The following is an 18,910-nucleotide window of genomic DNA, read 5'->3' as shown; positions in this document are numbered from 1 at the left end:
TTAAAACTTAACATTTGCAGTGATAATATCGATATTATATTTTTCATCTAATAAACCAACTTATCTCCTTACTTATTTTTTTATCTAAAGAAACAATAATGAAAATGTTAAGAGATTAAATGTTAAGATTAAATATTCAATCCTAGGCAGACATACTGTCTTAAAATATCATTAAATTCAATTAAACACCTTAAATGACAATATTTTATGTTAATGATATTTAAAAAGATTAAAAATTTCCATTACCTTTTGTGAAAAAGACTGTAAACTGTTTTTGTTATGATAACTTAGAGAAATTATAAAATTAGTTATTAATCAATAAAAATTACTCATTTCCAAATTAACTGAACTTTATCTTCTCTTCTATTGGTAATTATTATTATCATTGGTGGAGTATCCAGTAGAATACTTACTACTATTTAGTTGTGATTAAGATATTAACAAAATGATCTCTGAGACAGAGTGGTAGCATCTCAGCCTTTCATCTGGAGGTCCCGGATTCAAATCCCGGTCAGGCATGGCATTTTTCATATGCTACAAAAATTCCATTTTTATATTCTCATGCCCATACTTCAAGCTTTGTTATGAAATTATCACGCAAAAAAAATTGTAACTGACATCTATGACAAAGTGACAATGACACTGCCTTTTATCTGGAAGGCTCTGAATTTGAATTCCAGTTATGCTCAACTTTTTCATACACTAAAAATTTAATTATCATCATAAATAAAAGTAGGATGGGTGTTAATATAGTGTCCATATTTATAGAAATTTGTCATTGGAGATATAGTTTTTTTTGGGCTCAAGGGATTTCAAATGTTGAAAGATTAAAAAATTGAAGATATAATTTTTAGTAATAAGAATTCTTTTTAGTTCTTTTTTCATCAGTAAATATTTCAAGAATGCACATATAATGGAGTAATTTGCTAGTTTAAAGTTAAAAAAAATATTGCTCAAATTTATATATAGTATTTTTTGGGCTTGATGATATCACTACAGAATATTGAAGCTTGTGCGGGGTATATGAAAATCGAATTTTGTTGCATACAAAAAGCGCCATATCTACTGAGATTTGAACCTGGTACTTCTCTATGAAAGGCCAAGACACTACCATTCCGCCACAGATATCAGCATATTGTTGATGTACATGATAAAAAAGAATCTATTAAAAATTTAAAAAAAATTAAGTAACTTACATTTGTGAGACCTTCGATTGGTAGTAATAATTGGTATAGGTGGTTTACTTGATACATTGTTCGTTAAATCAAGATGTGGTGGACCATAAATTATATCAGCTCCACTGTAATGAACCTGAGTTTGGTGCTGTTGCTGTTGCTGCTGCTGTTGTTGTTGTTGTTGTTGTTGTTGCTGCTGCTTATTACGTAGACGAAGATTCTTCGTCAGTTTCAGTGAAGAGAACATCAGTTTGAAGTCTCTTCAACGATAATTCTCATTTATGATCACATCTGAGAAATATATAAATACAATTATTAGCAAAAAGGTAATTAATAGAATAGATTTTTAAAAATGCTTTAAAAAATAAAATTAATATATCTTAAGTTCTTCTATAAATTTTATCTTTATGAACTTGATGCTGAGTTAAAGACAACTAAGAACAGTTTTTTAAGGTTTATTTTTTTTTTAAGAGAAATTTTATTTCAAATTTTTAAAAATAAATTCAAAATTATATACATTCAAAAATCGTTATTAGAAAATCTATTTAAAATCTAAAATAAGATAGCCATTTTGATTACCTAACAGTTAAATTAGTAGACACAGGAATTATTAAAAAAAAAAAAAAAAAAACAAATCAGGAAAGTGAGCAAGTAAATTTTCCTGGAAAATTTATACGTACGTATAACTTTGCTGAAAAAAAAATTAGAGAAAGATTTTAATCAACCTTTGTTTTTCAGTTTGAGGAAAAATATTTCATTATTTTTTTTTTATTTCAAATTCATTCCAATGGAAAATAAGTCCAGACCTCAACCTATATACGATATCTTCACTCTTCTTTATCTCTCTCTGGTTCATCCAATCCAGAATTATTTATATTGTAACAATTATTTATTACTGATATTTATATTGTAGGGTGATGCAAATTATGGTAATTTTTTTATAATAGATGAGTAATGAATTCCGTAGTGTGTAAAAAACGCCATTTGATGTGGAACCTTTTATATGCAAAACAAAGAGATTTATCATACATTTTTCTAAAACATCACACGAGTTGCCGAAAATGCTGCCCATGAAATTAAATACATTTTTTACAAAGGTTTTTTACACTTGTAACCAATATTTTTACATAAATCTTTGTTTGCATTTAACGCTTCAAATTCATTTTCAATTATTCATCTCAACTGTTGTAAATCTCTAGGCTTATGAGAGAAAATATTTTTCAAAATTCCCCAAACTGAAAATTCTAATTGTGTAAGATCAAATAATCTTGGTGGCCAGACCATGTCTTCCAATCCACTCTTCAAAGTTGCTGCTAATACATTTTCTTACCAATAAACTGTAATGTGGTGGAGCACTAACTTGTTACCAAATTAAATTAATATTTTCAAACAAAGGATTACTTGTAGCTCAGATAAAACTACTTCTTGTAACATTTCAAGGTAGGAATCACCACTTACAGTGCCATTGAAAAAGTACAGACCAGCAATGCCACCACTCCATACACTAGCCCATTTGTACCGATGGTGTATTTTACAGTCATTAAAACAATATAGTTTTTGGGGTACTTTTCAAGAAGATACCCACAGCCGATCTGTAGTTAGTCAGTTGTCATTGTAGTTAGCTGTTTAAATGGTGCCACTGAGAGAGAAAAATAAATTAATTAAAATTATAAATATCTTTTTTTTCTGTTTAGACTCTGGGAATCACTGTCAGGTATTACTTCAGAGGATGATATGTATGAGTGTATTCTTGTACAGTCTCAGATCTACCATTTTTGAGATGTGTGGTTAATTGAAACCCAACCACCAAAGAGAGGTTGATGTAGAGGCTCGGTCATGGACGTGACAGCTGTGACCAAAAGAATAGTGCCGAGTATAAGCAACTGGACGGTGAGACAAGATTTAGTCATGGACCACCACGCAGTCACGTTTATGGTTGGACACGTCCGGACTGGACTAGTTAGAGTTCCATGTTGAAAATCTACAGAGAGAGTGACAAGAGATGTCATAGACAAGGTTTCAGATATGTTCTGTGGAGATATCCAAATCACGCCAGCAAGATTATCAGAATTCTTAGAAAATGTACGCAGACGTACTGGGTGAAGAGTAGGTTCGGGTAAGCGTAGAGTTAATGCTGGTCCTCTTTCATAGCTGAAAGGAGAGCTGCAACACTTGCCTCAAGGAGGAGCTGCAGCAAGATACTAGGAGGAATGGTAGGGTTGACAAGGGGCTAAGAGAAGATTACTGCCGTGCCAGGAAGGCATTAACAAATGCAATAAAGGACGCCAAGGTCAGAGCATGACACGAACTGCTGAGTAAACCCCTGGCGGGTGTTTACAAACTAGTCATGAACTGATTTGGATGACCAGCCTCTTTCTAGTGAGGTGGCGCTGTTAGCTGTAGAGGAAATAATCAGCCTCTTTCTAGTGAGATGGCGCTGTGAATTGTAGAGGAACTCTTCCCAGTAGTCGAGTCAGAATGAAGAGAGATGACAACTGAATATAACGTGAGGTTCACGATCAGGGAGCTCAAGAGTGCTGTGTTGACGTTACACCCCAATAAGAGTCAAGGATCAGATTTGGTTCCGGGTAAAATAGTCAAAGAAATGGTGGCAAGACACCAATGGCTTGTGTTAGACACCTTTAATCAGACCCTAGAAGGCTCTCGTTTCCATGCTGGAAAGAGGCACAACTGGTTATGGTACGTAAGAAGAGGGATACAGAGATGGAAGGGGTCACGTATCAACCAATCTGTCTGTTAAACATGATCGGTAAACTATTTGAAAGACTGATTGTTGATCGTATATTGGCAGAGTTAGAAATGACAGGTGGATTCTCCCCTAGACAATACAGTTTTGTGAAGAGGAGGCCCACGGTATATGCGTTACAATACCTAACTAACTGGTCTGGAGATCAAGCGAGTGGCACCTGGCGTCGAAGGAGGATTCTGTCAGTGGTTGTTTTGGACATCAGGAATGCTTTCAACTGTCTCCCTTGGCCTGTAATCAATTAAACATTAGGAGAAAGGAATCTGATGGGCATAATAAATTCTTATCTGCACCACAGGAAAATACATGTATATATCAAAGAGAGTGAAATTCCGGTAGAAATATTCAGGGAGAGTTCCACAGGGGTCGGTTCTTGGGCCACTCCTGTGGAACTTAGCCTTCGATGAAGTATTGAGACTGGAGTTTGAAGGAGATGCTGAACTGATAGCTTATGCTGACGACCTGGCTCTCCAGGTCATTGACAAGATGGAACAAGAAATAGAGGATTGTGTAGCAGCCATGGTCGATAGTATACAAAGGTGGCTTGAAGTGAGAGGACTGACATTAGCACCTAATAAGTCATTGGGGGTCGCCTTAACAGGCAGAAGAAGAATTAGAGAAGCACGTGTCAGAATAGGTGACATGATAATCCCCACGTCTAGATGTATTAAATATCTAGGCGTGTGGTTGCAAACCAGTAGGCTATATACGAACACCACCGGGTTGGTCTAGTGGTGAACGCGTCTTCCCAAATCAGCTGATTTGGAAGTCGAGAGATCCAGCGTTCAAGTCCTAGTAAAGCCAGTTATTTTTACACGGATTTGAATAATAGATTGTGGATACCGGTGTTCTTTGGTGGTTGGGTTTCAATTAACCACACATCTCAGGAATGGTCGAAGTGAGAATGTACAAGACTACACTTCATTCACACTCATACATATCATCCTCATTCATCCTCTGAAGTATTATCTAAACGGTAGTTACCAGAGGCTAAACAGGAAAAAGAAAAGGCTATATACGAAGCACTTGAACAGGGTAACGCAGCGAGCCGAGGTTGTAATTGGTAAGTTGAGCAGGCTCATGACCAGTCACAGGGGGTCTATGCTCATCAAAAAGGAGACTGATTTTTGTCAGTTGCAATGACAATTATTTTATTCACGGTCCCAGCGTGGGCCGAGACCTTTGATAAGAAGAACCTAAATAAGGTATCTGCCCTGCAGATGAGAGCTGCAATACGAATTGTCTGCATATAAGACAGTATCAAAAAACGGAGTAGAAGTCATAGCAGTAATACCCCCTGTCGGGCTTAGGGTTCTGATGCTTCGACGAATTAACTGTGGGATACCTAGAAGTGATGCTAAAAGACTGATGCTTGAAGAATGGCAGGCACAGTGGGAAACATCAGACATTGGAGGCTGGACGAGAAGGATAATTCCTCAAGTCAGCATATGGATAAACAGGGGGTACAGAGATAACTGGGAAAGATCCTTGCAGATTGTATCTGTTAAGCGGCACTGTCACAATTTTAACCTAAGAGTTAACATGCAGACTATTTTAGGGGATAATGAAATGTTTCTATCTTATGTTTATAATTTCTTAGGTCTGTCCATTTATATTCAAACATTTGAATTACTATAGTGTTCCAGCCAATCATGTCATTTGCTGTAAAGGAAGTGGTAATTTTATAATTTAATTTAGATATATGATGTGATATATCTTATTTTTTTATTACAACAAATATATCATGTCCATGCAAAAGTGTTTTTCGTCGAGAAAACCCTCCAAAAAAAAACAAAGGTAGGAAGATGTTCAGTTATGAATTAAAATCTTAATAAAAAATGACTAAAAAATAAATTAAAAAAAAAAATTATATTAAATAACAAGAAGCAGTTTTAAAATTAATTGCAGTAAAGTTTATTTTACAATTAAAAATATAAAAATTCAAGAATCTGAGTTTGATAGATTTTGTTTTAAATCAATATTCTTTAGAAATTACTCTTTGAGTGCTGCTGTAATAAATAATGTTATAATAATAATGAATGTTATAATAATTATAACAATAAAAAACATAATAGTAATAATAAAAGACTGTAAGGTACAATTAAATATTGAAGAATCTTTGTTAGTTTGATGGGTTTGAAGAATATGTGTAATTTAAATAAATAACCAAACACATTAATTTACATTGGAAAGGTGTTTACAAATTTGACTGGTCCCATATACAGCTATTCACAACAATAGAAAGAATGTAAAATACAATTTACTTCAACATTGAATCCATTTTTACAAACCACATCATACATCAACAACATGAGAAACTCATAAAGAAATGTAAACCACACATATTTGAGTATTTGAAAGAAAAATTAAAAAACTGTTAAATTGTGCACACCATTTGAACGCATAACAAACAACAAAGAACTTAATCAAATGCCAATGTCATGATTAACACTTTGGAATCTCTATTTGGCAGTTTCTGAAAAAAATAACTTGATTTAGAGTGAAAGCTAGCTCAGACTTGGGTAGTTTAATTAATAAAATAGATTATATTATAGTCGATTTAAAAAATTATAAATAATTATTACTAATAATAATAGGAGAAAGTAAATGGAGAATTAATTATTAACAATAGTTATGAAAATATTTATACTATTTATAACATATAACTTATGAACAGTTATCAGAAAGATCACACAAATTTTCCATTAATAAATAAATCTTATGAACAAATTACTGGGCTATAAAAGAAATAGAAAAAACTAATGAACAGTAAATGAATTTCAATTCTTTGAAATTCAGTTGTGGAAAATTTATATTAAAATAAAATTTGTTAGAAGTATATTATTTATATATTTATTAACACTGATCAGTGTGGTATTAAAATTTAATATTAAATGAACTATAAACCACCAAAACCTGGGGGTTGAGGCACTTGAGTCAAAGACACCTGAGGTACTCCACTGCCAAATTTACCAAATAGTATAAATATTGAAATTTCGGTGCTAAAGGGAATGAAATATAAAACGGATATACTTTTCATAATAACCTGAAAGTTTGTTTTATTAAAAAAACTGTATAAAAGATCTTTGTTATGTATATGATCCAAATGTTATATTTAGGCTATCTGCATATTATTTTACTAAACATTTTCAAATGATAAATTTATTATAATATTAAAAAAACAGCTTACCAATACGTTATTTGATTTCCTCATCCTCTAAGAGGAAATCAAATAATATAAGGTGTCTTTTTAATATTATATATAATAATTATATTTTAACGATGGTGCCGTGTTTGAAAAACTTAATTTAAATGATAAGATCTCTATCGCACAAAGTTAGTTGAAAGCAGCCCAAAGGCACAATTTATGAAAACAACTGCAGACAAAAAGAATTCTAGTGCAGCACCGTTATTAGCTCAGTCACAGCTGTAGGTATATTCATTCTCATAAATGGAATAATTTTTGTTGTTAGTTTATTAGACATATTGCATTACATAGCTAATATATGAGATAAATTTTCATTTGGTTTTTAAAATAATCTGCATTCCACTTGACCATTGCAAACATTCTTGAAATTTTTACATTAAACTGCTTCAGAGTGTTTAAAAAGTGATGCAGCCTTAAGAAAAACGTTTCCTTCTCTTCTTGCAGGTTTAATTGAGGAAAAATGGGTTACAATGCAGCAGAGAATATTCATTATTTCCCAGTACATAAGATGTGCTAGTTATGTCTAGACCCAGAATGCCTTCACAGAAAAGTATGGTGTGGATGCACCAAACAACCCCTTATCAAGTGAATCAAGCGACTGTATGACAAGTTTCAAGAGACAGAGAATGTGGCAGATGCAGCCAAAAGAGCTAACACCAGAAAAGTTGACTGATGTGCAAGCTGCATATTCTGTTATTCCCAAGAAGTCTGTGTAACGCCTATCTAGTCAGTCTGATCTCTCTGAAGGTAATGTCCACACGGCATTGCATAGCTATTTAAAGATACATCCATACAGAATTCATTTTGATCACAGGTTGTTACTTGCAGACAATGGAAAACGTGTAGCTTTCTGTCAGTGTTTCATGTCATCTTTAACGCCAAATGGGGAAGAACTCGATGATGATTCTCTGATCCAGCTGCATCCTGTCTCGGTGTTTTTCGAGTTGAGATTGTACTGTTTCTGAGGTCTTAAATCTTGCATCCTCATGGTATGTCCAACAGGAGACTAGGATTCCATGGTTTCAGTGATGGGTTCTAACTTTTTGTACATGACTTTGTTGGGCATAATCCATCATTTCTTGTCTTTTGGTACTTTTTACTGATGCAAGTTCTTCCAATTCTTCTTCTGATTTTCTGGATATATATGTATATATATAAATCTTAAAAGTAAATATTAAGGAATTAGAGCAATTAAAATATATATATATATATATATATATTGCAATAATAATTTCAAAAATAAAAATATGTTAAATTTACAGGCCATAAGGATGTTTAATTTAAATTTGAAAAGAAGTGGTGATAAAACCTATCATGTTGTTACACTTTTTATAAAAATATGGAAAATTAAGCAAAATACTTTTCTGAATTTTCTGAATTCTGAATTAAGCTTATGTGAATTTTACTATCTCAACAAACATAATTTTAAAAATGTAGAGCTCTTTTAGTAACTAGTGATAAAGATACCTTTAAAAAAAACCTTATTTATTGTAAAATAAAAAATGAATCAATAAACAATACATTTTATTGCTCAAGAAAATTTACCGATTTAAATATATGCACACATGTGCATGTGTTTGTGTGAGTATTTTCAAACTAATACAACTTCTCTTTCTTTTTCTGTGTAGCCTTCAGAAACATTGTAAGGTATTACTTCAGAGGTTGATATGTATGAATGTAAATGAAGTGTAGTCTTGTCCAGTATCAGGTCGATTGTTCCCGAGATGTGTGATAATTGAAACCCAACCGTCAAAGAACACCGATATCAATGATCTAGTAATCAAATCCATATAAAAGTAGCTCCTGTACTACAATTTGGACCTTAGAACTATGAACTTTGAAATCAGCTTCCTGATGATGAGTTCACCACTAGACCAATTTATTAACCTCTACAAATAATTATTATTATTCTTGAATGAATCTTTTTTCTGTTTAGCCTCTGGAGTTACCATAAGGTCCTTCAGGGGATGAATGAGGATATGTACCAATGTAAATGTATTACAGTCTTCTACAGTCTCAGGTCAACCATTCCTGAGATGTGTGGTTAATTGTAACCCAACCACCAAAGAACGCCAGTATCCATGATGTAGTATACAAATCCATATAAAAGTAACTGCCTTTATTAGGATTTGAACCTTGGAACTCTCACCTATGAAGTCAGCTGATTTGAAATGATGAGTTCATCATTAGACCAACCCAGTAGGTTTGTATAAATATCCAGAAACCTCCAGATATCCCATGCAGCTTTCTGGATTTGGACCCATAGGTAGCCTCATCTCTTGCTCGTGAGTGTGAGTAAGGTGTACTCTTGTACAGATTCAGGTCAACCATACCTGAAACATGTGGTTAATTGAAACATAACCACCAAAGAACATCGACATCCACGATATAGTATTCAAATCTGTACAAAAGTACAGATTCTTCACTAGGATTTGAACCTTAGAACTTTCGACTTTGAAATAAACTAATACAACCTGGCCAACCTCAATTGTGGAGTGGTATGACTTTTCATTCAGATGGTTCTGAGCACAAATCCGGATGGAGGGTGATGTTTTTTGTATGATATAAAACTCATTTCTCATCATCATAAAGAAAAGAAATAAAGTTAAATGTTATTGAGCTTAAGCATACGATAATTTAACTTAATTTTTACTAAATTCTGTTCAAATAAATGAATTTTTACTAAATTAAAATTCTATAATGTATTCATTTAAAGTAATAATTCTATAATGTATTCATTTAAAGTTATAATTCATAATATATTCATTAAAGTTACTCAATTTAAGTTAATTTTTTCATATAAAGTTAATAATTTTTACTAATACATATATTTGGAAAATTGATTTGTTAGTAATAATTAATATCAGTATTTATTTAAATCTCAAATATAAATATTTATATTTTTATACTTGATTCTAATTTGGATTTTATATTTTATATAAAAAAAAAACATCAAACATTTAATAGGTTTTTCTACCCTATTTTCAAATACCATTTACGTTGATAAATATACAAACATTCAACATGGGATTGCTTTTAATACATATTTTTTATTCATGAATGAAAATGTCATTTTAGATTTACGTAAAAATGTCACTTCAAAAGTACTTTTATGTAAATACTGTTGCATTTATATTCCATCATTTCGAATAAATAAGATTGAATTGAATTTAAGGTCATCAATTTTAATCATTCATTATAAATTTTGATTTATATTACCCATATAGGTTTATCTGTGTGTGTGTTCATATAGTTGCATTTATACAAAAATATATGTTTAAAAAAATAAAACATTCAAATAAAAAAACCCAATTAAAAATGATCTTTTTAAAATGTATTATTATTTTAATACTTTTCAATGAGAATTTAGTAAAGGGTAAACTGAATCTAAATTTAATTTTCAATTGTATTAATAATAGTTACAATCATAATTGAAAAGATATGTAAAAAAAAAGAAACGTTGCACTTGTATCCAAGTGTTACCAGTCTGTTATATGAAATAAATACAAGTTTATAAATGACCTGACAGAAGATGCAATTCACTATAACTGAGATATAAGCATTCTCATGAATAACCACTGTTATGTATCAGTCTTGGTTATCTTAGTTACAAAATTCTTTAATTCTATGTTTATACAGAGTATCTGGTTGAAAGAAATGAAAGAAACATAATATTATCAGTATACAACATATTTATTTTTTTATTTCTTTTGCTGTAAATGGTGACTAGAAAGAAATCCTGATGATTTAAAATTTGCTAGATCCATTCCTGTTCTTCCTACCTTGTGGCAATTAACTTTAGGTTTGTATCTGGTTATTAATTGAGGAGTTATCTATAACCAGCTAAGAAGGTTGTAGATTAAAAGAAAAAAGATAATTTCAGGAAGAAAGGTAGTTCGAGGGTAGTACGTAGATAAAGAGATAGATGGCCTATTAAAACACAAGTGATATTCAGTCATACAAATAATACTTTCATACTTGTATACTAGGAACCAGTTGTACAACAAACATCATTACTCTAAAAGAAAGCAGTTCTCACTTATGCTTTCTGTACAACAGGTAATTTAGAAATATCATAAAAATAATTTAACTAGAGAGAAAATATAAAGTTAAAAGCAAGTTAACATACTATTTTCTGTGATGAACAATTCATTATATGTACTACCTCTCCTATTCAGTAGGAAAAAATCCACGCTTAATATGTATAAAAAAATGTAAATTAAAATTAACATATTATTATGAACCAAATCATATTCATATAAAATACTATATAATTGATTTACTTATTAATTAAAATTAATTATATAAATTCAATTAAAATCAAATAAATAATATTTCTACTTAAAAAATTGGCAAAGAGAATCTAAGAAGAAGATCCTTGATTTTTTTAATTCTCTCTGGTAACTACAGGCTTATTTCCAGTTACAACTAATCTTCAACTGTTATCTGAGGCATATCAAAAATGTTAAGACTGCGATTTGAACCAGAACCTTCAAGATGAAATATAGAGATGCTTAAGTCTATTCCACTGTGGTAGACAGAAGAATAAATTAATTTTATTTCATTTTTTTATTTATTTAAATAAACTTTTGTCTATCTCTAAAACTATAACTATAAATCAGTTTTTCAGACATTTTTTCATCTTTGATATATATTTATTTGTAACTGTATTTGTATTTTTTCAATATTAGAATTGAAGAAAGATTTGAAAATAGATTAACAATCTTACAAGAAAAAATAAACACGTTAAGATTCACTGATATCATTCTTTTGAAATATTGACACAAAATTTATTATCAGGAGGTAGACAATTTGAAAAAAAAATTAAGGTAAAATTAAAATTATAAAAAATATGGAAGAACTCTGAAGATTATAATGAGGAATTAAACATTAAAATAAGGGATAATAATGTATCAATTATTATAGAATTTTATTACCTTGAAGTAAAATTACAAAGGATAGATAGAGAAAGTAACGAAATGACCAAAAACTTACTTTCTCATAGTCTGAAATATTGTATTGAGTTACAAAAAAAACAGTTCTGTTGTCTGGTTTAGACATAAAGTCTTATTTTTTAAATATATATATATATATATATTCTTTTTAGCAAAAATTACATATTTATAAATACAAGAATAATTTAACGTTTTTAATTTCTTAAATATTGCTTAAACGATGGATACTTATAGGCATCAAACAGTTACTGGGCAGGCTATTTTTCTTATTTTGAACTGACGTTTTGAGAGACTCCCAAGAAATATCATATTTCAGATGGAATTATATATAATAAATATTTAATAAAGATGGTAAGGTAAAATTTTATTACAATGCTTCAAAGCAAAAGAGTAATTATTGCATATGGGATCAATCTGATTGTTGTAAGAGAGATTATTATAAAACACTCAGAAATACTATTTTTTATCATTAACTGGAATTCTACTCATACAATTAGCAATGTTACATCTACCTAAGAACCACAATCCAATGATTTTATCCAAATTTATAGTTCGGTGGTTACAATACATCCAATAAGGGCTAAAATTAAATTTTCAAGTTTTTTAAATAATTATCTCCAGTTATAGACAGTCTGTGAAGAGGGTAACAACAAATGTTACAAGATTTTTGGGCAGGTCATTAATAAATAATAAGACAAATACAGGATTGAGGACACTTTCTTGTGGCACTTCCTCCTACATCCTAAGTGAAGACCTTTCATGTGTATTCTTATTGAAAGATGAAATTCCAGCTGCTTGCTTACACTTGTTAAGATATGACTTTAATTTACTGTAAACGGCTGCTCTGATACCATAGTTATTATGTTTCTTCATCAATAAAATATCTGGAACTATATCGATTGCTTTTTAAAAAAAACTGAAAATACAGTCTGTCTTTTTTTATCTACACTATTTAAAATTTAAAAAAAAAAGATTTTAAATATTAAAAGTTGGGAAATGGAAGCGTCGGCAAACAATTTTTTCCTAAAACCATGCTGAAAGTTTATCAATAAGTTATGTTTTTAAAGAAATATTGAAAGTTTATTTTTTGTAATTTTTTAAATACTTTAAAAAATCCTTTCAGCTGCCGGAAGGTGGAGGTAGATTTCACCGGTGCTAAGTAGGCGGAAAAAATATTTCCACCTTAAAGTTAAGAAAATCTTCAAATTTACTCAATACAACAATGGTTACATGTGAAAAAGAGTTTCACATGTTTTGCTGTAAGGGTTGGTCATATCAAAAATTATTTCAGACAAACGTTTTAGGTAATGTTTAGAGGACTAACGACCACTTTAAAATGATTAGATACTGTGCCTATTATCCGTATAAAAGTAACTGCCTTTACTAGGACTTAAACACTGGAACTCTTGACTTCCAAATCAGCTGATTGGGGAAGACGTGTTTGCCACTAGACCAACCTGGTGGGCTACGTTTTAGGCCCTTATCCAAAGAACAGTAGGAACTTTAAAGAATTTAATATTTACCTAATAAGAAAGTTATAGCAATACTTTGTTTTTTTGAAAAAGCCCCTCATTTCCACCCCTGGTCTGATTTTGCCCATTAACGAACTTGATGTATATATATGTATATATATATATAAACGTAAATTTATATGTAAACTTTTGAACTGATAGTGATTTTAGGGGCTGGGGGATGTGAAATGCGAAGATATAAAATTTTGCGGAAGTCGAATCATGGTACCCATTACAATAGGTAGTTTTCTTATGAAATCTACCTAATAAAGATAATAATGAAGTTAGCCTATTATTTTGTAAATTAAATGCTGAATCCTGTTTTAAGGAGGGAAATAACAGAAGGCATAAGGCAGGTTGGACGTACTTCTTGTTGAAAGATTTATTAATTTGTAAGTGAGACAATAATATCATCAATTAATGAAATTAATTCAATTGAGGAAATTCATCAATTAATGAATGTTTAATCTTTAAATTTAAAATAAAAGTTTTAACTTCTTGGCTATCAGCAGAAAATAAAAATACCGACTCATCAACAAAACCATTCAAGGTGAACGACTTTAATGTAGATCAATGCTATTTTTATTCTTTTAATACTGAAAAAGAATTTATTAATTCCTGTGTTGTATGAAGAGACGATGAAATAATGAAAGTTGAGTACTTTTCTAATTTTGATGAAGTTATTTGCCCTTTATTTTCAAATTTGCTTGCATTTTTGAAAGGTGGTTTTAGTTGGCAGGAAAATAAAAACAATAGTACATTTACTATTAATATTAAAATAAGTATAATATGCATTTTAATGGTACTCGTAACCGGTAGGGGTAAAAAAAATCATTTTTTTGGAATTTCTTCTCAGTATATTTTTCAATATTTTTTTAATCATTTGATATAAGATTCATTATAACAACTGTATGTTAACAAATACAATTTTTATAATTTAAAAAAAAATCGTCAACTGTTTTTCAAATAACAATGATTTTGCCCGTAAAATCTGTTCTTACTTACACAAAACTTTTCTCCCAATGTCTGTTTGTTTTTCAAGCTATAAAGCCAATATTTCAAAGTTTATCTACTGAAGATTTGTTGAAAAAATGTCTCCATGGATAGATGCAGAACTCAGTCTCTCAACCACATAATTTGGAAACGGTTGTAAAAAGAATTTTTGTGGGAAAGGAAACATCTGAGTTTGGAGAACACGATGCAGTGTCAACATTTAATAACGGAAATATTAGCAAATGTGAAAGTAGGTTTTGCAGCATCTTGGAATCAATCTGAATCTTAATACTGTAAAAATATTAAAAAAGGTTGGTGGGGAACGGGTAAGAGGCGGAAAAAACAGTTCAAGAAATGCAGAAAGAGCAAGCCAGACAAGCAGAAATAAAGTTAAAGCTAGAAGATCAGGAAGCTAACATTGACAACCTAGATTATAAAGTTGGGTCGTCTTGAAACAGGTAACTTAAAGAAACTTGTTTATGTAATTTTTAAATCCCATTTTCCTAAAATCATATTTTTCTATATTTATGACCCATTATCTTAGGAACCACCGAAGATAACATTTTGAATTTTTTTGTCATTATTCTATTTGTATATAGCTTTCAATGCATCTAGAATTATGAAGTATGTGAACAGTTATCTGTTTAAAAAAATGAAAATTCCTAAAAAATTGAAAAAGAAATTATTATTAATTTATATTTCATCAGGGAAGTGGTGTAAGTTTTAATTCTATATGCTCCTAATCAGAATACCAAGTATACAGAAAAAATTTAGCATTAATAGCATCTGTAGCATTAATAGATTCTGAGATAATAGGTCTTTAACACAGCTAAAATTAACATACCAAAGGATCGGCAGTTACGAATACAGTGTCCTATAACTGGAATGGTGATACGTGACCTGATATGAAACACTCCCAAAATGACGGAGCTGACCTCAAGAATAACAAATATTCCATGCTAAGCTTACTATGGAAATTTCTGAATGAAGTGGTTTCTTGTTAACTTTTTTTTTATTGAACCAAATCATATGTTACCAAATTCTGCCTAAGTTCATTAGAATGCCAATGAAACAAGTCATACTAGCGATTCTATTCACTACAGAAACTGGGTGGATAATGAACATCACTACTCTCATAGAAACAACATTTGATTAGTCCCTCTTGTACCTCATATGCTTTACACGCAACTATAAGAAAGTTTGGGATGTATTCATATAATGCAATGCAACAAATTAATATACTTCATTCTTTTGTGAAAAATTGTGGTATATATAATGTTTCACTGCAAGAAGGAAATATAAATAAATACATCACTGCACAAAAACGGGTTTAATTAATATTTTTGACCGTTTAAAATTGCTATGTATAATAGAAGTGATAATTATCATTTTTATTAGTTATATAGCTATTGGTTATGTAAAACAATTACTGTAATGGGAATTATAAAATTCTTAATTTTGAATGATTTATAGATTTTGTTTAATGTGTAACTTAGATCTTTTAAACTATACACCAGAATATGATGCAGTTTTTTTTTGTACATATTTGATTCAACATATCACAAAATAGGTTTTTTGTTTGAAACTTATATTATTACAATTATTACTGAAGGCCTTTTTTTAATAATTTCTTGCAGAGATTATTTCAACATAAAATTTATATGGATTACATTTGTATGCAGTAGTTTTGATTTAGTCATCTGAGACAAAGCTATTTTCAAAATTTGCATAAGTGTTTTCAAGAATAACAAAATTCTACGCCAGGCTTATGAAGAAAAGAGAGGTGTGAATTAATTTCCCATTGTCTTCTTCCCTGTATTAAATATAACACCATAATGTGTAATTAACATCATTATTCTCAAAGAAAGCAACTAATCAACCTCCTGCCTTTTCTATCTTAGATATTTTACACTTACCACAGCCACAGGAAAAACGGCAAATTAAAGAAACAAATTAATGTAATCTCTCAGGAGAAATAATGCATATTATATATATATATTTTACATCTTTCTTTATATTTTTTTTATGATTATAATAGTTAAACAACTGCAAAGACTAAAATAATTCAGTAATTGATCTGTTAAATTTTAGACTGGACAGCTATCAGGAATAGCTAGTAAATTGAATCCCCAAGGTTATATATAAATAAAATTGATATAATACAACTTAACTCGATTTATAATTAAATCCAGTCCTTTTATGCCACAGAATAATTTTAACAACTGTTGATCAGCAAAATTACTGACAGTGTGACATCAGATAAATCTTAAACTTTTCTATATTGAAAATGTACAAGCTGAGTCTTTTCGCATCAATATCGTCCTGGGTAAGACAGTAAATTACCCCAATAGATATATCATTCTATTTTACCATCAAACTGTTTTTACCTCATTCCTGATTCTTTTTTCCTTTTCTCGATTTTGTGGTGATTGTATTAGTTAGGTTTTCCCTACCTGAAGACACTAATACCTGAAGAGTCTTGGTATCAGATGAAAAATGCTGCATTTGAACAAATTTGATGATACTGTTCTCTACAGTATAGCTCATTAACAAATCTAACAGTTAAAGTGCCTTTCAGGTAAAGTTGGGCTTTTAATTCCCCCCTCCTATTAATAAATAACCAATATCACAGCAGTAAAATATTAATGCTATTAGTTCAGTTTTTTGACTACAATTTGTTACAAGGTTCTTATTAATAATATATGTTGACATGATGAACCAGACATATAACCCAGCTGTATGAATACGATACAGATTTATAAATATGTGTACGTACTTCCATATAATTATCCACCACAAAAATGTTAAATTACTATATAACTACATAATTGGATCAAATTTTGAGTATAATCTTTAAGATTATTTTTAAAAATCATAGAATGTATTATTTTGTTTTACATTTACTTACTCTGGATTTATTTTAATTAAAAATAAAATAAATAAATAAAACAAAAAATTAAATTACAAAAGAATTTTGATAATTTTTCGTTTAAAAAAGTATTTTAATTAATTTTCACAGATACCCATCTTAGAAAACATTTTAAATTTAAATTTCAAAAAGATCATTTACATCCTTAATGATGTGTTTTCTTTACTTTAGTTGATCTTTAAAATTTTGTCATTAGAGTTAATAAAACTGTTGTTAACAGACCAACTAACATAAATCTGAATCTAAAAAATGTTTATAAAAAATCAATTTTAAACATTCCAGAATTGATAATTTGAAGAATGCGAGTGATGTTAATACAATTAATAAATAAAATTAACTGAAAATGTTTTTCATGAGTAATAATATTAAATTGTATTTGAAAACCAAAGTTGCATTATTATTATTATTATTATACATATATTTTTAAAGTGTAAACTAAAGTATCAATGAAAGTTAAACACTAATAAAAATTTGGTTATATATAAAAAAATCAATTAAACTTAAAACTAAATTGATTATGAATACATAAGACTTACATTATTTTATTACACAGATTTTGACACAAAGAAGTTTTAACAGCTACTGTACTATTTATAGAACTTTTTATAAACATGTATAAAATTTGCACGAACAAACGTTACCGGTGATATGTACAAGGAAAAAAGCAAACAAAAATAAAAATTAATATTTTATGAACCGCACTAAGAATTTTGTATTTTTTGTACAAAAAAGGGGCAATTAACTCAATTTATAATAAACAGTAAATAAAAATTAAATACCACTGCGCTCAAACTACGCACTCAACGGTCACTTAGTTAAATACAGACTGAAAACTAATCCAAGCAAGCGCAACCCGCTGTCTCAGCATTCTCCCACTTTTCAACAATTTTTGTACTACTACTACTACTATCTATCGGTGATCAATTTAACTATATTTAAAATTCTATCAGACGTGTATAGTCGATTGATGTTAATTTGACAGTACAAATGCCATCTACAAACTAGATAAACTACGAAAATTAATAATAAATAAATAAGTTTTTACTAACTTTGATAAATAATTAAACATTAAGTAAAGTCTATGATAATGTGAGACATTACGGATAAATAAGATTATTTCTCCAGAATTTTACTGGTCGGATCAAGGGAAATACGGTAAAATTTTGATCATATCGTCTTGTAAATTTAATGCACAAATAAGTTATAAGTAATTTAAATATTAATTTTGTAAATATAACACTGTGGGAATGGGTTTATACCGTTTGCTAATCGTGTGATAAGTATTTATTTAAATAATATTAATTGTTGTTGATAGTGTAAAATTTTAAAGGAATTAGAATGGTAAATAAATTTCAAGGTTAAATGTTACATT

General features: G+C 29.8%; 1 protein-coding gene across 3 annotated transcripts in view; it reads right to left on the bottom strand.

Moving 5' to 3' along the window:
- The window catches only part of Grip (Glutamate receptor interacting protein), a 91,433-nt gene extending 73,091 nt beyond the window's left edge, over positions 1–18,342 (bottom strand). For all 3 annotated transcript variants that reach the window (XM_075379626.1, XM_075379628.1, XM_075379627.1), the window contains exons 1-2: positions 18,075–18,342; positions 1,197–1,466 (exon numbers count right to left, since the gene is read on the bottom strand). In XM_075379626.1, coding sequence (XP_075235741.1) covers positions 1,197–1,422 — 226 coding nt within the window. In that variant the 5' untranslated portion in view covers positions 1,423–1,466; positions 18,075–18,342. The remainder of the gene's footprint in view (positions 1–1,196; positions 1,467–18,074) is intronic.
- Between the last annotated feature and the right edge of the window lie 568 nt (positions 18,343–18,910).

This window comes from Lycorma delicatula, chromosome 12, assembly GCF_047948215.1.
Source record: "Lycorma delicatula isolate Av1 chromosome 12, ASM4794821v1, whole genome shotgun sequence".
Classification (NCBI taxonomy): domain Eukaryota; kingdom Metazoa; phylum Arthropoda; class Insecta; order Hemiptera; family Fulgoridae; genus Lycorma; species Lycorma delicatula.
Note: the sequence above shows the minus strand (reverse complement) of the source record. Positions and strands in the feature narration are given on the sequence as shown.